Raw genomic sequence first — 25,262 nt, forward strand, 5'->3', positions numbered from 1 at the left:
AGCTTCTTTAACCCTTTAAAAGTTTCAGTGTCATTGACATTTTATTAACAACGACACAATATTTTAAAGTTTTTTTTTACCATCATAACACATTTTATTAACAACGACACAATATTTTAAAGTTTTTTTTACCATCATAACATGGAAACGTAAGAATTTCTAGAATTATTTCTTTGAAAAATCAAAAAAATTTAAACAGCCAGTCTCGCGCGATTAGTCTGATTTGTAGCAAATTGCACTATTTTCTTTTTAAATGTATTCCTCTCAAATGTATAAGATAGCAATTTTTGAACTATTTATTGATTAGCCAGATCAAAATATTCCTAGAACAAATTAAGCCGATTGCTTCAATTTCATCAATGTTCTATTCAAAATTTTATTTAATTTTTCATTTTTGATTCTTATGAATTATATAGTATAAATGAAAAAATTGACTAGAAAAGCACATTCTAAATATTAGAATAAAACCAAAATTAACAAATGCGAGTATTCTAGAAATATTTTTTTCATTTTCTAAAACCTTACGAAGCATTGTTAGTTTCTTCTTTTGTTTCTGTTTTGTCAATCAAAAAAACACATTAGACCCTATTCGTTTGACATAACTTTGTCAGTAAAACCCAAGTGACATTGGCCTTTTAGAGGTCAATTTAAGGAAGGTTTAAGGAGGTGGTAGCCTTACATTTATCTCTAAGCCTTTGTGATTTCTTTTTCTGCAGTTATTGTTGGAAAACACAATTTCAAGAAAAAAGAGTTTTTTAAGCATAAATGACACTTAAACTCTAGAGAATTTAAGGAGGTGGCAAATCCACTTTTTTCTGGTAATTTATGTTTATTTTATGTTTGACATGATTATTCATTTTAATTTTTGTCTGATTTAGGGTCATTTCATTCATTCACAGTAGTTCCAATCAAACAGTTCGTGGTAACGAACTGTAGTAAGGAGCGATCCGGCTCAATAGTAAACGGAACTTTAAAACATGGGATTTGATACTAATAGATACATCAAAAGAATCGGATTTTTATGTTGATTTAAAGTATTTAAGTTTCATCAGACTTAGTCTAACTTATCAAATCTTAAGAGCCTGAGAAAATTTGCCTTATTTTGGAAAACAGGGGAAAGTACCCCCTAAAAGTCATAGAATCTTAACGAAAATCACACCATCGCATTAAGCGATTCAGAGAACCCTACTTTAGAATTTTCAAGCTCTTATCTACAAAAATGTGGAATTTTGTATTTTTTGCCAGGAGACCGATCACGGGGGCGTGTTTATTTATTTTTTTTTTCCAGGGGTGATTGTATCGACCCAGTAGTCCTAGAGTGTTGCGAGAGGGCTCATTCTAACGGAAATCAAAAGCGCTAGTGCCTTTTTTAAGTGACCAAAAATATTGGAGGGCATCTAGACCCCCTCCCACCCTCTTTTTTTCCTAAAGTCAACGGGTAAAAATTCTGAGATAGCCATTTTGTTCAGCATAGTCGGAAAACCTAATAACTATGTCTTTGGGGACGAATTACTCCCTTAAAGCCCCCGGGGGAGGGGCTAAAAGTTACAAACTTTGACCAGTGTTTACATAACGTAATGGTTATTGGGAGGTGTACAGACGTTTTCAGGGGAATTTTTTCTTGGATAGGGAGAGGGTTGAGGTGAGGGGATTACATGGGAGGATCTTTCTATGGAGGAATTTGTCATGGGAGGAGAGAATTTCCATGAAGGGGGCGCAGGATTTTCTAATATTATTTAAAACAAAAAACAATGAAAAGATAAATATGAAAAAGTTTTTCAACTGAAAGTAAGGAGCAGCATTAAAACAAGACGAACAGAAATTATTACACATATGAGGGGTTCATCTCCTCCTAAATACCTGCTCTTTATACTAAAGTATTTTAGTAATTTCAACTATTTCTTCTGCGGCCTTTGTTGTTCAGGGGTCATTCTTAAAGAACTGGGACAAAATTTAAGCTTAGTGTAAAGAGCAAGGTATTAAAGAGGGGGCAAACCCCCTCATATACGTAATAAAAATATACGAATATAGAAGTTCGTTATGAAAGTTAATTCAGATGTTACGTATATTTTTTATTAATAAAAACGTTCATAAGGTTCTAGTTGCCTTTTTAAGTAACCAAAAGATTGAAGGGCAACTAAGCCTCCTCCCCCACTCCTTTTTTCTCAAAATCGTCCAATCAAAACTAAGAAAAAGCCATTTAGCCGAAAAACAAATATGCAAATTTCGTTCTTTGCGGAGAGCTTCACGTGCGGAGAGCCAAAATCAAAACATGCATTAATTCTAAAACGTTCAGAAATTAAATAAAAAAAAAGTTTTTTTTACTGAAAGTAAGGAGCGACATTATAACTTAAAACGAACAGAAATTACCTTTTATATGAAAGGGGCTGTTCTCTCCTCAACGCCCCGCTCTTTACGCTAAAATTTTTCACTATTTTAAAAAGTAGATTTGAGAGAAAGAGTCAAACTTTAGCGCAAAGAGCGGGGCGTTGAGGAGGGAACAGCCCCTTTCATATACGGAGTAATTTCTGTTCGTTTTAAGTTTTAATGTCGCTCCTTACTTTCAGTAAAAAAAAACTTGTTTTTTTATTTAATCTGATATAAGCTTGGCTTACTATATGACTTCATTTCTGCTATTTCTTATGGCTGTAATGTCACGCTTTGCTGATCTTTGAAAAACTTTTTTTTAGAGACAGTATGAAAATCCATTTCTAAAAATGAAAAAAAAACATTGATATTACCCCAAGTTACCAATACACCGCAATATGAACTCTTTCCCTCTGCAGCCATATTTTCAAAGTCAAAAAGAAGAAATATTGGAAAAAAATAGTTACCCCCTTGCAACTTCCAAGTCCCCAAAACGAGGACCCTATACCCACATTTAGGTGCTCGGGGCAGGGGAATATATAATCAATCATTATATGCCCATTTTTCCAAAAGTATAAAGACAAAATGTTACCAACAGATCAACAATAATTTCTATTCATTTTTCTTTGCTCATAGTTTTAAAGTTAAAAATTCAGAAAATAGAAAAATAAAATTAGGAAAAAATAGGAAATTAGGAAAAATTGGGAAATTGCAGAAAAAAATGACAAAATTTCGTGGAGAGGGAATATTTGGGGGGAGTATAAAATTTTCCGGGGAAATTTTACACGGAGGGAGTTTGCCAGAATTCCTATACGAGATTTTTTTTTTTATTTGTCTTACTTTCTTTGTGACTCTATTTTACATGTGGAGCTGTCCGAGAGAATTATCCAGAGGAAACTTTCAATGGGGCCTGTGGGGCTGAATTTTAAGATTAAAATTAGGAAAAAATAGGAAGTTGGGAAAAATAGGAAGTTGGGAAAAAATAGGGAAATAACAGAAAAAAAGAGTTAAATTTATAACATCTTACCTTGTGGTGGTGCATGAACCGGGTAGAGCATTATAGCTCCAGGTGGGTAAGGTGCGAAGCCAGGGGGCAGAGCACCAACTACACAAGGAACTATGCTTCTCATTTGAAACTGGCTTGGATCACGCCTTAGATCTTCCCGTCCTCGGCGATTTATTGACCTGCCACGCTCTCGTGAAATTTGATGTCTTTGGCTCTCTTGGGGCAGTGGTATCGGTGGTGGTGGGGTCAATTTAACTGAATTCACCTCTTCAACGTCGACAGGGAGACGCTGACGAGGACGAGACCTGATTTTGAGAGCATAATTAGCTTATATTTGTAAATCAAGATAAAAGGTAATTTATAACTAAATATTTTATATACAGTTTCACAATATGAAGATGATTAAAATTATGCTCTTTTTGACACAGGCACGTAAACATTTTTTTTGGGGGGGGGATTTCAAACGGTACAACTTGGGAAAATGCATAAAATAGGTTGATTAGATGAGTGATGGAATAATTCAAGCTTTTAAGGTGAAAACCATGGCTCCTAAGTCTTTCCCATGACGTATGCCGATAACTTGGCCCATTGCTCAAGGATCTCCATTTAGCGTCAGTGAGTAAGGATCTTTGAAAGAGACTTCTTCCGATATTGAAATTGTTGAAAAAGCAAGTCGTGCTGATATACTTTTACTCAATTTAACCTAACTGTTACCAAAATAAGAGTACACAAGAGCAGGGTTCAAACAACCTTTTCAGGGGGATATAAAAGGGAATTTTCAGGGGTTTTTTAGGGTCTTTTGAGCTATCCAAAATAATTTGGATCCCTTTTGTGCAGATATTAAGTTATTAAGTGGAGCTACGAAAATATTAAGCCCTTCAATAACATCTTTTTTTTCTGCTTGTCATCAGCGATTTGAGGCCTCATAACCTGGTGGGGGGAGGGTCAAGGTACCTTAATAAAAGTGTAAAAATATAAAATAAAAGGAGTCTAATTTCAGATGTCAAAAAACTGGGGGGCAACTCCCGCCTCCTGCCCAGACCTAGAACCGGTATTGTCGTCAGCTCCTGTCGATGACGAAGTTGTCATTGCTTACTACCTCTAGTAATATAAAGTAATCTAGTAATAGTCAGAACTTGTGTGACGATTAAATTCACATGTTCACACCATGGAGAGACTGACGACTGTTTGTAAAACAGTGACTCGAAAACATTTCTTTCTTTTTATTGGCTTAAATTTCCATGCAGCTAAACCAATAAGATCAAATTTAACTTTCCGTCTTTTGACTGACTGAAAATTTACCGAAAAAGTTTTAAAACCGATCACGTTTTAAAAATCAGGGTTATTGTTTCTACAGAAATAAGCAATAAAATGATTCGTTTACGAAAATATATATAAGAAGGAAATTTTAATTTCTAGTTAATTTCTTTAAGGTAAAATTTTCAATTAAAAAAAAAACTAAAAAACATCAAGTAAACTATTTCAAGCGTCTGTATAATGTGTTTTTTATTGTGTAATGAAGTGTATTTACTTTTTCTTTATTACCAAAGAAGTTTAATCAGTAATTGACCATACACAAGGTTCAAGGGCAACAATCAAATATAAAAAAAAGCAGATTTTAGTTAGGAGAGTAGACTCGAGAGGACAAGTAGATTCGCAGTTACTTAAATAGGCCCCTTTAACTGTTGGAGTGAGGTAAATTACAAATCGTAAGAATCACTTGTACGCATCGGTTATATAATAAACACATTAGAACATGACACAAGAAACTGGTCAAGTAACTTCTTTATACCACACCGTTAGCTTGGGCTTGGTTGGGAAATAAATTGTAGCTATATTTTGAAGTATTTAGTTGGTATTTTGGTTAAGTTAGATTAGATTAGGCTACGTATTTAATATATACTATGCTTTACCCCACCCCCACCCCTAATGTGCAAATATATAGCCCAAATTCGTTTCTAAACCATTACATTTTCATCATATTTTGTTTGAATCCATTAGCATTAATCGAACTTCACTCCCCGAGTTTTTATCATAAAACCGATAAGTAAAGAATCACTCTACGCATTTCAGAAGAAATCCGTTTAAATTCGCCAATAGAAATCTTACTTTCCCAGAGCGCATGATCCGAAGTGCAATTGCAAACAGGTAAACTAAAAGACTAAAAAACCAAACGTAAACCTAACTTTTAATAAAAAACATTACATATTTTCACCAATTTTAAAGGATATTTAAAGGAATTAAAGCTTTAAAGGAAATTTTTCTATCCCACAGCACAAGGTTCGAAGTTCGTTTATGTAAACCTAACTCTTAGCCGAAAATATTGCAAATTTTTACCAGCTTTATAGGGTATTTAAAGAAATTCAAGCTTTAAAGTAAATTTTTCAAAGCTTTGAAGGCTTTATCGACAGATCAGTCTTAATTAAAATCGAGAGAGAAATTGTAGTAATAATTACGATCCCCCCCCCAAAAAAAAACGACGCAGGGGCGTCTTTTTTGGGGGGAGAGAGAAGGGAGGGGGTAGTTGCCCTCCCAATAATTTGGAGAAAAAATCAGTATATAGCTCATGTCCCTTAACTATCCAGATATGAACCCCTTTTGCCCCCCCCGTAAAAATGCTGGATATTAGCCCCTGATAGGCAGGATTCAAAGGAAAGAGCTGAGCTCCAAAGAAAACTTCTCGTTAGCCCTTAAGGAAGAAATAAGAATAAATATGCCTAAAATACGCCCTAAAAAATCAGAAAAAGAATATAAGAAATCCATAGAGAAATATTATTAAAAGGGTTAGTGTAAATAGATAAGATTTATTCATTATGAAATAAAAAAAAATATATATTAATTTACTACTCACCCAAAGGCTCTTTGGTATGTAAAGAAGGGGAAAGACAAACCAGTTACTAACTTAGGGAAAAGAAATAATTACTTACTCACAGAGAGAAGAGCAAAGAGAAAAGAAATAAATAGAAACAAATTAAATAAAACTATAAAACACAAAAACTAAATAGATATTATAAATTAAACACATTAAACTGATTAAGTAGATTCCAACAAAATTAAAATATAGAAAAATAAATAAATAGATTAAAATAGCTTCTAAGACGCCAAAAAAATTTTAATTATTTTTTTTTGAACAGCCTGAAAGAGTATAACCTTCGAGCTTCAGGGAACTTATTAAATAGGAAATGACTCGCCACTAAAGGATCGAAATAAGACCTTATGCCAGGAGTAGAAGGAATTTGAATACGAATTTTTATATTGCGAAGATGACAATTATTTTGATCAGAGGTAAAAGACAGCGGAAAACTTAGGAACTGAAGGAGGTCACCTTCAAGATGAGAAAAGTAAAAGGGATAAAGTAAAGACAAGGGGGTGATAAATTAGAAGCTTAACCATAGAAACAGCAACGACAAACCATAGTAAATTAAAAAGTAGTCTTATAAAAATATACCTTCAAGCTGAGAAAAGTAAAGGGGATAAAGTAAAGACAAGAGGGTGATAAAGTAGAAGCATGACCATAGAAACAGCAACGACAAACCATATTAAATCAAAAAGTAGTTTTATAAAAAATATACCTTCAAGCTGCGAAGAGTAAAAGGGATAAAGTAAAGACAAGTGGGTGATAAAGTAGAAGCATAACCAAAAAAACATCAGCGACAAACCATAGTAAATCAAACAGTAGTTTTATAAAAGTAATAACTTTGGTAGTTAATTTAAAAACAACCCTTTTGAAGACTGAGAGATTTCTCTAATCTGCTTTCTTGTTCCTTTTTATTACATCTTAAGACGATCCTCAGTATATTTGGATGCTGCTAATTCGAGATCTATTTTAAAAATTGTGCTTACATCAGTGGTGGTTTTGGGGGGCAAAATTTTGATTAGCTCCCCCCCTGTCTTCCAAAAATTTTCAGACCAAATTAAAAACAAGTTTTAATTTATTAAAAAAATCATTTTCAATTCCCTTACTTTGTTTTAATTTTTTTTTTTAATGGTACTTGTCTGTTATAGCGTATATTTGTATAGAAGCTAAATAGAGCCGGTTTCTTCTTCTTTTTTTTTTTCGTTTTTTTTTTTTTTTTAGCTTAGCGTGAGACAAGACAAAGAAAAGTGACAGAGATATATGGAAAATATATAATTTGGGCTATATATTTGCACATCAGGGGAGGGGGAATTATTTTGTCAGTATGAAGTTAGAAAACAATTCTTACTTCGTAATATACAGAACAATTGTACCTAGCCTGTTTTGACCCCCCCCCACCCCAAAAAAACTCAGAATCGTATAAAAGTTAAAAAAAACTAAGGTAAGTATAAAAGCTTAAACTGAAGGTTCAAAAGGAGAAAAGGGAACGTGCTTTTAGAAGTATTACAGACCATTTCTGTTTAAATTTCTAATTTGAAAAAAAAACTGTACCGAGAAGTCTAATTATTTAATGTGTTTCTTTTTTTCGGAGGAAGACCAGGTATAAGAACAGAACATATTTTTCACTATGTCTCTACATTATCTATGTGAAATTAAAATAAATCCGAAAGCAGTGCTGATAACCTCAGGTAATACATTCGATTCAAAAATTAAAATCGAAAATATATCAAAAATTAAAAACAAAAATTAAAATTAAAATTCAAAAATCGAAAAGATGTTTCGATTTTTGGGCGGACGAATATCTTCCTGAACTTAAATTCACTGAAACTTAAATCGTCTTCGTAACTTTAGATTCGTAAATATGTTGATGGAAATAACGACATAAAATCAATTTGGAAAAATCTGGTCTCAGCTGGTAAAAAAAAAGAAAGGAAAAAGAAGTAAATCTTAATAGCAAGGTCGTATCCAGGGGAGATCCCCCCTCCTCCAAAATGTTTGTCTGACTCGTAAATACGTAAAAAAATGAATATAAACAAATTTTTATGTGTTTCTTTAGTTTTTTTGTGTAACTCCGTCCCAGAAAAAGATCCTCGTTAACCCCTCCCCCCTAACAAAAAAAAATCCTGCATACGGCCCTGCTTAATAGTCTTTATCACCCAAATCAGTCAAAAGTGACCCGCCAGTTGATAAGATCCAAAAATACAATGTAAACTGGGATATAAGAATCCACATCACTAAATTTCTCCAACCATCTTCGGGGACAGGTTAACCAAACGTGCCATGCTAAATTGTATTTCCAAACAGGTATATATTTGTTTTAATTATCATACAATTAAGTAATTTCTGAGAATTTTGGAGCATTGGCGCAACAAATCATTTCTTGACTGGGGAGAGGGGGGTGTCCAATTGATGAGACGGGGAAAGTGATCGTAAAAGCAAGAGAGAGCGACCCAAAACGAAAACGTCAATTTAAATTTGAATGGTGAATTCGTGGTACTGACTAAGCTGATAAATTCAATTCTCCTCAGAGTTTACCCCACCAGGATACTTATGGATTCAGGGGGGCCCCCTCCCCTCAAAACAGATCCTGGCGCCTTCAGTGATTTTTATGTTTTTCACTCTTTTTTAAAAATAAATTTGTCAATTTCGTCAATTATTGGCGTCCTTGTCACACTAACAGAGACAAGATGTTGCTCTAGATGCGCCATTGTATCGACAAATCAAACAAGAATCCACCACTAAACAAGGTAGTAAAAATAAAAGTAAAGAGGAATGAAATGAAAAGAAAGCACCAGAATACAACGAATGAACGAGTATCTCAATTAACGCTTCAATCAGCAGAATATGTGACACCTAGTAATAAATATTCATAAAGTAGCGAGAACTAACAGAATTGAGAAGATGAAAGTAAAACTGAGGATGCGAGTCAAAGGTATAAAAGTAAAAATGAAGTAAAAGTTTAAAGCACGACGAAGGTATACATGGAAAAAGAAAGATAAAACCCATTGAAGAGAGTGAAACTGAAGTAATGCAAGAATATGGGTCTAATTTCTCAGATCTTAGAACCCCAACCATTTGCGAAAAGTCAAGTATTTGAACTATATGTTGGTACTTTGTTCGGGAGATCTTCCTGACATATAAGAGAGAAGTCAGTTGTTTGTAAAGCGATAAATGTTACGTTATACTACTTTAACGAAAGACTAAAACTGATAGTAAATTTTTTGATTCACTGATTATTGAGATAGCTAAGGAATAGACATACCTTTAGAATAAAAATTTCATCCTAATTCCGAGTATAACATTTATTATCGTTGTAAATTTGCATTAACCAACCTAATGCCTAACCCATCCAATGAACAAGTATATACCCTAAATTGTAAATATGCATCGTTTTGACACACCGGAGTAATATAAGGAGTAACATATGAAAATTTGGTGCACCTATACTACCTTGACGGTATACATCTTTGACCATTGGGGGGATGGGGGTACAGTAAATTTGCGACAAAAATGAATGTTATAATTGGATTCAAGATGAAATTCTTGAATCCTTGAATTTCTGATTCTAGAGTTGTGTTTGTTTCTTAGCTATCTCAATGATGATTTAATCCGAAAATTACCCTAGTGATGAGCGCAGATTTTTCAATGGATTTAGTACAGGCCTAAGAATGGATTTTGGCTTACTTTTTTCAAGGCATAATGAAACGAAATAAAGCTTACCTTGATCTGCTTCGCGGCCGCTCAGTCCTGCAAATTGATTTGGCTCTTCTAATAGCTGCATCATTCTTTGGCTTCTCTTTTTCAGGCACCGATATCTTCCTTTCTTCAGAAAGGGAGTCCGGAGTTGCCCGCCTTTCTAGCTGGGCCCTTAGTACTGCTTCAAGTTCATGTGCTACAGGTGAACGGAGCTTCTTTGGTGTAGTTTTCCCTGAATCATGTGCACTTGATGGGGATTTCGATTCATCACTTAGCTGATATTTCTTGTCACTAAAATCTTTGAATTTTAAATTTAGCTCCTCGGAAAGCTTGGAGCGGTCTTCTTGGAGTGAAAGAGCACCACTTAAAATTTCAATATGCATGACACCATCTGCACTTTTCACAATATTGAAACTTGACTTTCTTTCAAGCTTTTTGATGATGTCTTTCGGCTCAGGTTGTCGCCTCTTGTCAATAATAGGTGATCTTGCAAATTTCTTTTCAAGTTCACACCACCGCTCTTCTGGTATCGATACACGGTTTAAAATCGATTCACTGCGTGAAACATCACACCTTTTCCGCATCTGCCCATGTTTCAACACTTTCTTTTCATTAACGAAATCCTCGTAGAGTTTTTTAGTCGCCTCTTCAGTAATACATTCAAAAATAAAACCACAAAGTTTGACCTGTTTCCCACGAATTACCCAAACAATAGTATCTTTGCTTACATGACAAAATATTACTTCCGCTATATTGAATACACATTTTACTATTCGGAACTCAGTGCTTCGACTTAGGGATGAGTCATCCGATTCGGAACCGCTATGAGCTCCGCTACTTGTAGATTCAATAAGGGACTTGGATGGGTTACCTTCCTCGAACGAGCTATCACTTTCAAACCCTTCATCTTTCTTCAGTGGGGTTATCTTGAGAATACCATCAGTGCAGCTTATAAGGTATCGGTTTTCTTCTCTTTGAAAACACTTATTTTCGAAGTAAGCCCTTCGAATCGCACCATTGAGCTGGCTTAATGTCGGCGTTGACTCGAATTGCGGCCGACCAATGAAATAGCATTCGAATTCTGATACGGTTTTCAACATGGTCAGACCAACTGGGAATCAATCATTTTTCAAGCTAAAATTACAAAATATTTGTAATGTCACAAAAACAAGTGGTGACGTAAGATATACACTAAAAAAAAATCTGCTTTTTATAAAAGTATACAAGTAAAGTGGATAGATTTGGTAATTAAATAAATCCAATCAAAACAAGATACAACTCGATTTTGTTTAGGGTTGTCAACAGGGAAAAAACATAATCACTAACATAATATTTATAATGAGAAGAATCACCAAGCGAGCGAACAGATTTACAAAGCTATTATTTATCCGCTTTCTTCTTAAAAGTGGTAAAAAGGGTATAAATTTGTTTATTATAGGATAAATTAGCAAGAAAGCAGGACATATGAGGCATTGAATGAAAATAAAAGGGGAACTGAACTTCTATGGGAATATATGCTTTCTGGCGTGCAGACTACCTTCTGAGGATTTGAATACCAATACTGACTTTATTCCGAATCAAGCGTTTACGTGGTTGCTTTATTTGAAATTTGGTGTTACCCATGGTTCTAGGAAAAATCACTAAAAATAGTGATAAAGAATTAAAGATGGCAATTCGGGTATTGCTCTGATACTTACGGCGGATAAACAGAAATTAGGTCTTCAAAATCAAAATCCTTCGAAAGGCATTGGCCTTGATTTAATTTACGGACTACCAGTGAAATTGCAGTCGAACTCTATTTCTGCAAAATTTAAGCATTTATTTTTCAGCGTGAAAAAATTTCAGCATTTATTTTTTGAGTTAAAACTATTAAATGTTTCGAATGTGAAAAGATAACAATTTCTATTTAATATTCACTTTTCTGTCCACTGTAGCCGGGGAAAAGAGTGAGAACAATTTTTCTTAGATATAAAAATTAATATATTTGCTAAAATTTGATATTTTTTTTATATTCATTTTAAGCCAAATAGTATAATTTTCACTATGAGCAAGTTAGCTGATTTTCGAAAAATAAATCTTACTGAAATGGGTGGATTTGATATACAAGTTGATTTAGCAAAGATAATAAATAATCCTCGGGATTGCTGTGACGGTTAGAATTAAAAAGATAGATTAGCAGAACTAGATCTTCAAAATCAAAAGGTACTAAATAATAATCTACAGATCAAAAAATTTATAGTTTGAAGCAGACGCACCAAGAGGAGGCCTTTGAACCCACCATGTCCTTTAAAATCTAAGGTTGGTTTCCATGATAATTTGTTCTCAAAGGAAGGGAAATCAGCGCAATGAATATTCAATTTTACTCTGGTCCTACTTGAATTGCTGATCTTATTTGAACATACAAAATAATACAAACCAAAAACATACTTTTTTATTTTATTTGTCTTATGTCTTTGTCTTATGTTATTTTGAACATACAAAATAAAGTCAAAAATAATAATATGCTTCAGATTCTTATGTTTTTTCGTAAAATCTTTTGAAACCTAACTGTAAATCATTTATTGAATAAATAGTCTGGCCATTCACTGTCTTTATTTCGTTTCTTTGTCTGAAGATATAACCAAGGAATAAATATAGGAGATTAAAATAAACTGACAAACAATTTTTGTGGGGCTACTTAAATTCTACCCCCCGTCACTACCTCGTCACCTATTAACAAAGAAAACGTTAAGCGAGGCAATGGCGTCAATTAACAAAATGTTGGGTGGGGGCAAAATTTATTTTTCAAATTCTGTGGATGTTTGCCGTTGTTTTCAATGTAAATACAAAACTGGAATTCTTCAACGAAAATGTCCCCCCCCCCTCCGAATTATTTTTCAGAAACTAGGAAGGACCCAAGATCTATGGAAGGAAATCAAGGAAGGAACCAAATTTAGGGGAACAAAGGCCCCTCTAATTGAAACCACTGAAGGGGAGCTATGGGGACAGAAGATTTCTGATCCAGCTTAATTTCTATTTGCAAAACAACTAAAACACCTAACAGGAAGTTGTACATTTAGACATGTTACAAATTACTGTGGTTTGGGTCTAATTACTCAGACTTTTGAAAGTGACAATTATTTTACAGAAGGATATATGTCAACATGACACCTGTCTTGAGCACCAAGGCAATTTTTTGCATCATTAAAGAAGTACAAGGCACCTGAAATGTATATACCTCATTGAATATCACGATTTCTTTTATAAGGTGACTTTGGTTTGAATCATTTAAACCATTCATTAAACTAAACTATTATGTGAGTTAGTCGGGCCATGATTTATTAGAACTGAATTAAGCCAAGAATTTTTGGTTCTTGTGAAGGATTTTCAAGCTACACTAAACATGGCACGCTTCAAGCCACGCATTTAGCAGTTCCAACATTTGGTGTACACGATTTTCGGAAACAATAACTGCGTGTTTTGACCTTGAGCTGCAAACTAGAGTCATGGAAATTAGAATATACCGTACAACTATTCTTCTGCGTTCAATTTTGAAATCAACCTAGGCACGGTTGCGAGGTTTTCGGTAGAACATACAGCCGAAACTGGCCTAATCACTAACCCAAAAATAGCGAACGCTATTATAATCCTATTATGCCCTCTTAAAGGGTTGTCATGGGTAAAACAAGAAAGATATACAATCAGTATATCAGATAACCTACACATAAGAATAGGTCAAAAGCAAAATAGAGCTTTGTGAACGAACAAAAACAACAACCAGTCTACGTATGCCGTCGTTAAATTGATTAGTGCTTTACTGAAAGCAAATATTATTCTAATACGAAAAGGCAAATTGTCATCTTCAAAGGCATGGGTATTGGACCATTCGACTATGCTAAACAAAATGGCTATTTCAAAATTTTGATTGTTCAATCTTTGGGAAAAAGGGTTTTCTGCCCAGATGAAAGAGGTTTCTTGTTGGTCCCTTTGTTGGGTTTATCAAAGCAACTTCCTGGTGAGATTGTCTGCTTATCCTGCAGAAGCTCTCTGGTTGTTCTGATAAGCGTTGATGAAGCTGATGGTCATCACCATTTTCGTGAGACTTATTGGTCATTTCATAAATGCTTGGCTCGATAGAAACGAAGACCGTATCTACCTGTTCCAACTGGCTGCAGTATGCACAAGACTAGTTCAGTACTACAATAAAAAAAAAAACACTTTACGCCATTGAGTTGAACATCGCCACTTAATTTTGTTCCTTGTAAACTATGAAGTTCATGTATCTACGAATCCACTGGTGCTGAATTACAGGAAGCTTACTAGTTATTACCAGTCAAATGAAGCGAAACTTGTGGATATATTGCTTTAAATTAAGAAACACCACCCAATGAAGGAATTACAAAATTTCAAATATAATGGTCTCCAGATAGAATGGTTCAGACTATATATATATATATATATATATATATATATATATATATATATATATATATATATATATATATATATATATATATATATATATATATATATATATATATATATATATATATTATATATATATATATATATATATATATATATATATATATATATATATATATATATATATATATATATATATATATATATATATATATATATATATATATATTATATATATATTATATATATATATATATATATATATATATATATATATATATATATTATATATATATATATATATATATATATATATAAAACATCAAAAAAAAAATATATATAAAACATCAAAAAAAAAAGACAGAAGGAGAAAAGGAAGACTGTTTTCCTAAATTAGTGATTAATATAGACCAGCACTTGATTGAGGCCTTAACCCTACTCATCCATACAATCACATAGGTCAAACAGCATAGCCATACACAATCAACCATAAAGAATAATCCATGGACAGGCAGTCAAATTTCAAGTTTCAAATTTCGATTTTCTGTCTGTATTAGCCAGTACATGCTCTAAAATTTTGATCTTTTGTATGTGCAAGAAACGTTTTTTTATTTATCTATATTCAGAGACAATTAGCTTACGCTCAGCAGAAAAACTACGATGTTGTTATGTTTTAATCAAATATTTAATAGCCTACATAGAGTTGACATTTTGGTTGGGTTAGGTTATGTTAGGTATTTAATATAAGGCGTCCTGGGTGGCCCGCTTTATTTAATTCTTTGTTGTAGCCAAGTTTCCATAATTTTGGTAATAAAGCATTATATTTTCATCATATTTTGGTATATTTTATCAGGACCAAGCTAACTTTGCTTTGCATTTAAACAAATTGACCTGCAAGATGGTCTCATGAATAAGAAGGATGAAGGTACAAAAGTTCTAAATGCCCACCGATTAGGTAAATCCTACTCTAATGGGCTGCTAACTAGTAAGAGTTTTTTTTTTTTTTTTTTTTTTTTTTTACGAAAGACTTTTTTCCACAATCCAATGGCGTTTCCTTGAAGAGAACGACCTGTTGTCACCATCATCAGATATTGAAAAAGATTTTAAGTAAGATTTTATCTTCTCGACGTTTTATCTCATAGACATAAAATTTGTTTGTAGTAGCATGAAACATGAAAGTTGTAATACTGATGATGAATACGAGGAAATGTAATCCGCAAAACTGTCTACATTTATTTCTCTAAAAAAGGAATGCGCAAGTTTATTCGTGTTTGTATTATGCACATAAGCTTTATTTTGCCTGTGCCAGTTTGAGTATATTTTTCTTCTTTTCTTCTATGGTTTTGAAAAATCAAAGAAAGAGGAAAATTTTCACTATTACTCCATAACTGAGGTTCAGTTCTATCCATCTGCAGAACCAAATTTTTGAAATCCAATGTCTGAGACCCCTGGCAGGCGTGACTTGCTAAAAGATAACAAACCGTGTATTGGTCCAATAAGAGAGGCACACGCATACTTTCGCCGTTTACCCAAGCCAAATTAATCAAACACTTGGAAGACTATAGGTTCTATCACTATGTTAGCTCTATGACTATCGACCTTGGTTCTACTGCCCTAGCAATGATGCACGGACGTATGTTAGATAGACATATCTATTAACAAATGAACTAACCTTCTTTTTACACAATCCTATTTAGGGGGGAATTGATGCCAGGTTTGCTTCTCATTCAATTGGACTATCTCGGCGTTTTCTACAATCAGCCATGACTTGATACTCACAAATATACAATTTTAATTCAAAAATTGGCTGAAAATCACTAAAAATTGGGTGAGATCCGTTCTAAAATAACTATTTTACTTTTTTATATAAGTTTAGATCCATCTCTAAATAAAATGTCAAAGGAATATAATAATTCTGGCTAGGTGAATGGACAGATCTGAGACTAATAAATCCAATGAAAAAAATAGCTTGTCTTTGTGGTGGAAACTACGGTTTGTCATATACCTTATACCTTAAAATCCATCAGTAATTTTCTCCTGCAATGTTTCTAAGTCGCAAGAGAGAATCAAACGAAAATAGCGATCTTGTTATAGCCCAAAACACAATTGTTAGCAAAATCATGAAAGGAAACTTATTTTTTTAAATATGATGGAATCAGACCTTAGATATTTTGTCAAAACTATTTCGAAAAAGGGAAACAGTTTCAAAAAATAGTTTTTCTGTGTTGAAGTTCTGTGAACTCCGATAAAACCACAATGTAAATGACTGCTCAAGCAGTAAAAGGGTTAGGACCTATACGAGCCGGCAAGTTTTTTTTGTCGGTGGGTGGAATTTTCCAGTAGAGTCAATGACAAAAAATAGCGGAAAGGGAAAAAATATATTCTTTCAAAATCTAGGGGAGGTAATTTTGATGGTTTTTCACTTTTTTCAATGTAAGTACACAAAAATGTTCTAAAAAAATACGAAAAGAATTTTTTTTTTAATCTAGGGGCAGAAGATCTTGGATGGAATTTACCTCCTTGACTCTAGTCTCAATTGACCCCACTGAAATATTCGGCTGAAATATTGACATCCATAGCGCAATAATTTCATTGACTGTTCAGAACAAAGCCTTGAGTTTCAAAGCCATGACTTTGACTTTGCAAGTAAATCGACCGTTCATTAAGTGAGAAAGAGAAGTATTACCGTTCTATATCTTTTTGTTAAAACTCTACTTTAATTGCCTTAGTTTATTTTTGTAACGTCAATCACAACAATTTATTTGCCATTTCCAATATTTCTTAAGCGTATATCCGCACAGAACCAAGATAAACGCGTTTTTTTTTACCGTTGTTGTATTTTCCTGATGTGGCTATGTCAAATTTTGAGCAGGGAAGCAAAACCCGGTTTGTTTATTGCATGAAATTTTAAGCAAGTACAAATAAGAAAACGTTTGGAGGGAGAATTGTCTTTACAGGTAAATTTTGAGGCAGGTAAATATTTTGTGGCAAGTATTGTTTACAGATAAATTCTTTCTGTGATATAATTCTAACTGTAAATCATCAAATTCATGAGGAATTGCTAAAGTTTTAATTTTATTTGTTTCATTTTTTTTAACTTAAATAACACCCTGATATCGCAAAAATTTATCTTACTAGAAGTGTCATACTGTTTTATAGTTATTGTCTTTTCTCATTGTTATAATAATGAATCCTTCGCCAACCATAAATGTAAGAAGATAGCCGTTACGAGAATAATTACAAAGATTTTTAGAAAAAAGGTATTTCAATTTAAAAATAACAAATTCAAACAGCGTTATTGGTTGGCTGGAAAGAAACTTTTGCAAGTTGTTAAGCTAAAAAGCTGTGACAAATCTTCGTCGATCTGTTAATTTGGGTTTGTTAGACCGCCCATACTCGACGTAGCCTTTTTACTGGGGGTAAAAGAGGGGTATCCAGTATTAGCTGTAGCATATTTAGTTCTACCCTCAAAATACAAAGCGTTTTGAGCTTGACAAGTTTCGAATTTGGTTTAACTTGTAATTCAAACTTTGCAATAGGTTTCAAATTCGTGCTGCAATAACAAAACAGAGCCATTTCACGGGAACTCGGGTATTATTTGGTATTAAATCTATTTAAGTCTCAAAGACTCCTTGATATCCAAAGATAGAATTGATTATTGCAGATAAATACACAGAAAATTTTAAGTGAAGCATTAAAATATATCAAAATGCATAATGTTACCCAGCGCTGTCTATCTTGAAAATATAGCTAAGGTATGTGAGCAACATATAGAATTAAGCCTGCGACCATCTTAACAAATGATGGAAGTCTGTTTAAAATTCTTCATTACTGGGATTCAGCCCCACAGCCCGACAGATAGCTATAGACCTAAGCTATGGCCGTCAGACGTCAAATTTTGTAATTTTATAGATTTCATGTTTTTAACGACCAAGGGAAATCTAAAACGGAATTCGTAAGTAACATCTGAATTCCATTTGACAGATAACGCTTAGCCCTGGTTCAAGATCAAGAGAGATGAGAAATCCATACTTATTGAAAATTTATTAGAATTTATTAGAAATTTATTGGAAATCTAAATTTATCATTAATGGAAATCGGCCCCACAGCCCGGCAGGTAGCTATAGACCTAAGCTATGACGGTCAGATTGCATATTTTCTAATTTTACAGATTCTTAAGTTATGCCCCAGGGAATAGAAGATTTTTAACGACCATGTTTTTAACAAAATCTAAAATGAAATTTCCAAGTAACATGTGAATTCTGGATGTCAGATAAGGCGGAAAACGCTTAACCCTGGTGCAAGATCCATAGAGACGAGACATCTATACAAACAACCTTAGAGATACAAAATAAACAGAGGGCAGATTCTCGCTAGTTAGTGTCGTTTATTCCATTCTTCCTTAACAAGAATACCATCCTAATATATAGTTCTAATATATATTGACTCTGGACGAAAGGCGTGACAGCAGAATTTTGCCAAGTCTGGTGTCAATTATTTTTTTCGTCTCTACGTAAATATCCAATTTACATAAAATTAGTGTTACGAGTTTTTGGACATTATTCAAATTATTGGGATATTATTTGTCTGCATCAAACCAACTAATCCTTTCTATTCAAAAATGCCGACTAGATTAAGAATTTGTAGAATTCTCGCAGCGGAACTTCACAGCGGAACATTGATGTGTCATCTCAATTGCCTTCTTTCACAAATGCCGCTGAATAAGGAATTCTTAGTGTGACAAATTACTCTGGAACTTTATTGTGGAAGTACAACTTTAGTATGGAATGTTGAAATTTCAATGTTGAAATTCGTTATTATGAAATTTCAAGTGCCTTCTTCCGAAAATATCAGCTAAATTATGAACTTAGAAATACTTGTTTTGGAACGATAACGTAGAACATAACAAAGATCGTTTGTGGAATGAAAACTGGCTTAGTTCAAAAGTAGCAGCCTAATGGAAAACAAAAAAGACAAAAAGAATTTTGAAATAGCCATTTTGTTCAAAATAGTCCAAAGATCACATGAATAATGCCTCCAGGATTGGCGTAACCCCCAAAGCCCGGAGTAAAGGGTTGTAAGCTATTAGTCCATAAGGTATAAATCTCGGTACCTTAAGGATTCGACACCTTAAACATCGTTTTGTGAGTCTCAACGTCGGCCCACTGTCTCAAAGACAAAAGATTCATTTGTGAATCATGGATCCGTTCATAATTTTTGATTAAGGTGATATTCAATTTTCAAGGATAAATTGGTGATCGACCAATCAACGTTGAGGCTAAGGCATAATTTTTGAAAATAGGGAAGATGGAAGCTAGTGGGAGTAATTTTTATGTGTAACACAAATCAAGCGAAATATTCTAAGACACAGTATTACCAGGCAATGCTTTTGAACAAAATAGTATTGACAATAGCCAGGGTTGACAACTACCGACGTTTAAAGAGAGGACAAATCAAGGCCAAAAAAGAGTGATTTTTGCTCAAAAAGGGTACAAGTCAAAAATTTGCGCATCCCCTCTCTGAGATAAAAAGAAGAGTGTATTTCACATGAAAAGTGTGTAAGTTGGCAACCCTAATAATATCTCTTAAAACCGATTTCTTATCATCTTAATTTTCTACTTCTGTGGTACAAGAATGACGAAATTAAAGAAAGACATGTCATTCATAAATCTTGGTATAATTCTATCGATAAGTATAATCATGGAGGTTCGGATATAAGTCACAATTTATTTTCAAAAGAGCGTCACATCAACAATGTTTGTTTTTGAAGTTTAAATGGTGATTTTATGCATTAGGCTTCACCCACACTAATCAACAAGTGAAGTCGTCGGTAGACAATTGTATTGGAAATTTTAAGATCAAGGTTCGATAAGCAACAGGAGGGAGCAATAAATTTAAAGATCATGTTAATAATAAGACACTCCTTTCCCGGAATTACAACTGGTTATAAAAAGAAAAGCTGATCTTTTCAGGGAGGGTTGCATTTTCTTTCTAAATAAGGGTGCGTTTTTTTAATTCTATAACACAGTAAACGAGGAAAATTTTGCTGTGTTAGTTAAATGAGATTTTAAGAAATATTTCCGGAGAATAGCTTCCCTGAAAACTATTCTCAGGGAAGATTTCTTAAAGCATCTGACTCAACTATTTTCACCTGCTATGGGTATGTACTTTTCTCAGCTTACGACGAGCTTTGTCCAAGCTATTTTATTTTGAATTTCGCTGATTACGGCTGTTGCAAATACAGCCAGAATGTCTTCTTAGAGTTTATTCACTGTCTTCACAAATTTCCTCATTATCTTCTCTTTCTTTGTATAATTGAAAAGCAATGTAGTCTTCTTCTGTGAAGTCTTCTTCTTCTTCTTTATGAAGAGGTTCTGTATCGTACACATCTAAGATCTATATCATTTTCAGAGCAGATGACTGCACAGAAGGGGAGGCTTCATGCTCAGGTTCTTTGGGACCTTGAAGTGTCAGGGCCTACACGATCTAATTTGTATTTCAAGAATGGAACAAACAAAAAGCCCAAAAAGCTGAAATTGATGTTTTCTGTTGGGCAAAGGTGATTTGTGGAAAGGCAGGTTTGTGATTCTCAGCTGGTTATCCCAGAATGGTTGGGAAACCATGTATTCTAATGAAATATGTATAGCCTATATAGCAATTTTGGGATTCCAGCAAAATTTAAGGATTATAAGCAAAACCACTTGTCACATAGCCTATGTTTGGAAATGGTGCCGATTTCCAAAAATATAATGAGGGGGGGAGAGGTCAAGGATTTTTCATATTCTGAAAGATGATAAAATTGTTTTTTTTTTAATGAAAGATTATTTCGAGTTTTCGTTTCCCAAATGAAATCAAAAAATTAATATTTTTCAAAATCTAGTAAAGGCTTTTTTCCTATTTTTCAAAAGATAATGAAAAAGGTGACTTTTCAAAATCTAGGGGGCAATTTCGCCCCCTCACATGCAACCCTTACGACTAGTGACTATTAGATTGACAGATTTGATAACAGATTTGACTATCTTAACAAATCTACCACTCCAAAATTACAATGAGCCGATTTAATCCCATACGCAGAGGGCTTTTTGAGCCGTTCCAATCCAAAATCCGAAAGTATATGTATTGTGTTTTATATTTTCCATATATTATGTTATTTTCGGAGTTTTTTTTAGTTTTGCCCCCTTCCCCCGTAAAATATCCCAAGTATGTACGGAGCATAATACCTACAATTAGAGAAAGAGCATATATTACAACTTTTCATGCCCTCCGTACATATTACATATTTCCAACAATTTTGACATATTTCCCAACATACTTCCTACATATTAAATATTTCCAACAAATTTAATTCCTTGAAAAAATTGGTTTCACGAATGTTTTAATGCACAAACTAAATTTTTTTTTCTCAAGAAAGCAAATAACAGGAAGAACAATTGTCTACCCTCAAGATATGCAAACATCTTTAGGTCGTGGGAGAAAATAAGCAAGCTGTATTATTGTTATTAATTTCCCATTTCAATAAATGGTGATTACCGACTAATTTTGAGAAAAAGCGTGACTTTATATGGAGCGCATAATTGAAAAGAATTACTTCTCAAGCAGAAATGAGCTACTTTGTTAATTTTTATCTTTTAGTGTTAAAGGTCTTGATACGATATGCGTAATTTAGTTTGCCCTAGATAGTGCGCAAAAAAAGATGGATAAAAAAAACAGTAGCTTAAAGCCCGGATGAAGAAACATCAATAATAGAGGCAAAAGGGGTGTACACAATATGGTATGGTGGAAATGCCCAAAGTCTGCTGCATAGAGGCATGCGTAGCACAAGCACCCAATACGTGGCGTTCTGACTGAGATGCGCACCAGGGGAAAATGTGTTGCCCAGTGTTAATAACCATTCCGTCAGTGAATTCACTTCGTCCGTATTTCAGAGTACACATCTTGAATTGAAAATGTTTTAAAACTGTTTTTCCGAAACGTAAATCGGTTTTAAAAATACAAATGCGAAATTTGTTACCCCCCCCCCCCCTCCATAAAAAATCTTTTGGTAGAAAAACACCCCCAGAAACATAAATCCTTTACTCGGTCCTTCGGAGTGTTATTACCTTTGAACTATATACCGGAATTTTGTCCAGTAGGACTATTGTTTGATTCCAAGCATACAGACTCATCAAGTTAAAAGTTGACCATTTAAAGCCTACGGGCTGTGAAAATCAGGCGACGAGCTTGATTTTCGTATTATCTTCATGAAAATCACATGATCAAAATCAGTAAATCCAAGAACCCATATGTAGAGCTCTCAAGCTCCCATCTATAAAAATGCGGAATCTCCCATTTTTGTCGATAAGGAAGATTAAAATGTCAGGCGATGTATCTACGGTCTAAAGATACGGAAATTGAGCATCCAAAATGGAAAAAGATTAAAATATTTTCCTAGATTTTTTTAAAATGTATACTATACAGATACGGTGGTTTTTATCGATTAGCGATGTTTAAGAAGCCTTAATTTCTTTTGCATGTCAGGTTTCACGATGCCAAATTTTCACGAAACGTAATAAGTCCAGTATGCGGCAAGCAGCCAAGAGATGGTTCTTTTTGGATAACCCTACTGAGAGATTATTTCACAGGGCGGCAGACGGGGGTTTACACCCACCATTTTCCCACAAACATCTAACCAAAATTTTAAAATAGCCATTTTGTTCAACGTAAATGAAAGGTCCAGAAATTATGTCTTTGAGGATGACACACCCCTCCACAACTCTCAGGGCAAGGGTTATGAGTTATTCCCTGGCAGCATATAAGGTATATTCCCTGGCAGCATATAAGGTATATATAGAAAGGATGATTTTATGAACTTCGGAGGAGGCTCATCGAATTGGTAGTCAGAAGTTATAGTAACCTTTTCAAGATTCAGGGTGATCGGGGGGTGGTTACCCTCCCATACCTCGGGTTTTCCCGAAATGCATCTGCTACGTATTTTGTAATGGCCATTTGTTGTCGTAGAAACTCCAAAAAGATCTTATTCAATAACAAGCTGAAAGGGCTAGTGCCCTTTTTAATAGTCGAAAGTGATTGGAGGAAAACTAACCCCCCTCCAACGCCCACCATTTCCCTGATTACATCCAATCAAAATTTTGCAATAGCCGTTTTGTTCAATGTAACTGAAAGATTCAGAAACTTCGTCTTTGAGGATGCCTCCCACAGCCCTTATGGCAAAAGTTATAAGTTATGCCCTGGGGGTAAATAAGGTTTATATTAAAAGAGTGATCGTGTAAACTTCAGAGGGGGTTCACTGAATTGATAATGAAACTTTCTAGTGCCCTTTGCAAGGTTCAGAGTGACCGGAAGGTGGATAACCCCCCCCAGCCTCATATTTCCCCGAAAGGGGTCTGATAGAGATTTTGAGATGGTCATTTGTTGTCGTAGAAACTTCGAAAAAGAATCACTCGACTGGAACTTGAAAGGAGTATTGCCCTTTTCATTAGTCAAAACTGATTTGAGAAAAATATCCCCCCCTTGCCCATCAATGCCCACCATACCTAATCATAATTTTGATTATGATTAATCAAGACCAGGACATAATTTGCACTGTACTGAAAACAAAACACATTTAAATGTTTTTACTTTCTTTTTACTTGTTCAAAATGATTTTAGCGCAGTGGATAGCCCTTTGGTATTCTACTCCAAAAGTCACAGGTTCAATTACAACCGCAGGCAATTTTTACATAGGTGTCAAGTTAAAGTCTGAACAAACTTCTATTAATAACTATTTGGCTAACACCATTTATGATGAACTATATCGATCCTTTATGTAGCCTAAACGCCTATACAAGTTAGTATAGCGTTTTTTATGACGACACTTATTATCTAGTATATGAAAATGCAGTTCTTTGTATAAACATGGGTTTTGCCTTTTTTTTTTATTATTATTACACAAGAACGTAGAGATGACAAACTCCTGATGTTATAATAGCATAATCTTCTATAGTGCTATAGAAAAATGTACTTTTTCGTAAAAAATTGAATATATTTTTTTAATTGCAAAAAGTTTTTAACCCTGTCAAATTTCTTTAAAATGAGCAATAAAACAACTCTCTACGATGTCCTAGTGCCAAGCTATCTGAGTTGGAAGAAAAAAGAAAAAAAATGACGCCGTATATGCAGAATATTGTGGTTTCAGCAACTTTCCTTGATTTTCAAGGCGATATATTTCCCTTGTTATTCAAGCCAAGGGACGGTAAGTTTCCTATGTAGGGGTTTCGGCCAAGGTGGTTCTAACAGTCCACTTCTTGTTTTGATCTGAAACTATTTTTTAGGGGTTGGGCATTTATATTTCTTGGTATTGGACGTGATCGTCTCTTACTATGTTGCTAGCTACCGCTGCAACCTGGATATGCGCAGTAGAACAATTGCAGCTTCAATATGCGAGGTTATGAAACATCCTTTTTACCAGGCAGCGGATATGATCTTGTGCAATAAATCTATAGTGGTTTACACAAAATTGTTAGCAGATTGCTTGCATTCTGTCCAGGCTAAGGTCCTTATTTACAGAGGCGCCATTTGGGGGGGTCAGATTTTTCAGGGGGGCCCAAGCTTCCACCACAAAGGGCCCTTTGCCGGCCATAATAATCCATTATGTCCAACATAATCCGTTCTGTCCAATTGATTTGAAATTACTGCACGCCTATTACTTTCACCGACGTGTTGTTTACTTAAATAAGAAAGTTTCTCGCTGAGGAGAGCCAGCCTTTAGCCTGGTTGAATTTTCCACTTACAGTTTAATCACTTAACCTCGTTGATTATGATCTTTGATGTTATAATTAATCTTAGAGGTCAGTGTGGATGAGTTCCACATTCGGTTACAGTGCAACACATGGGTGCTGAAAATGAGTTTTTCTTAGAATATTATATCGATATACTGCCAAAACTCGCATTTTT

The 25,262-nt window shown here is 34.2% G+C and overlaps 1 protein-coding gene across 5 annotated transcripts in view; it reads right to left on the reverse strand.

The window, feature by feature from the left end:
• The window catches only part of LOC136027875 (uncharacterized), a 78,725-nt gene that overhangs the window by 24,159 nt on the left and 29,304 nt on the right, over nucleotides 1-25,262 (reverse strand). For 4 of the 5 annotated variants that reach the window (XM_065705286.1, XM_065705288.1, XM_065705291.1 and 1 more), the window contains exons 2-3: nucleotides 9,951-11,060; nucleotides 3,395-3,678 (exon numbers count right to left, since the gene is read on the reverse strand). In XM_065705286.1, the coding sequence (XP_065561358.1) occupies nucleotides 3,395-3,678; nucleotides 9,951-11,026 (1,360 nt within the window). In that variant the 5' untranslated portion in view covers nucleotides 11,027-11,060. Of the gene's footprint in view, nucleotides 1-3,394; nucleotides 3,679-9,950; nucleotides 11,061-16,002; nucleotides 17,038-25,262 lie in introns of those variants that run through there. The other variant, XM_065705289.1, reaches the window with a different exon arrangement.

This window comes from Artemia franciscana, chromosome 6 (genome assembly GCF_032884065.1).
Source record: "Artemia franciscana chromosome 6, ASM3288406v1, whole genome shotgun sequence".
In the NCBI taxonomy this organism is placed as follows: domain Eukaryota; kingdom Metazoa; phylum Arthropoda; class Branchiopoda; order Anostraca; family Artemiidae; genus Artemia; species Artemia franciscana.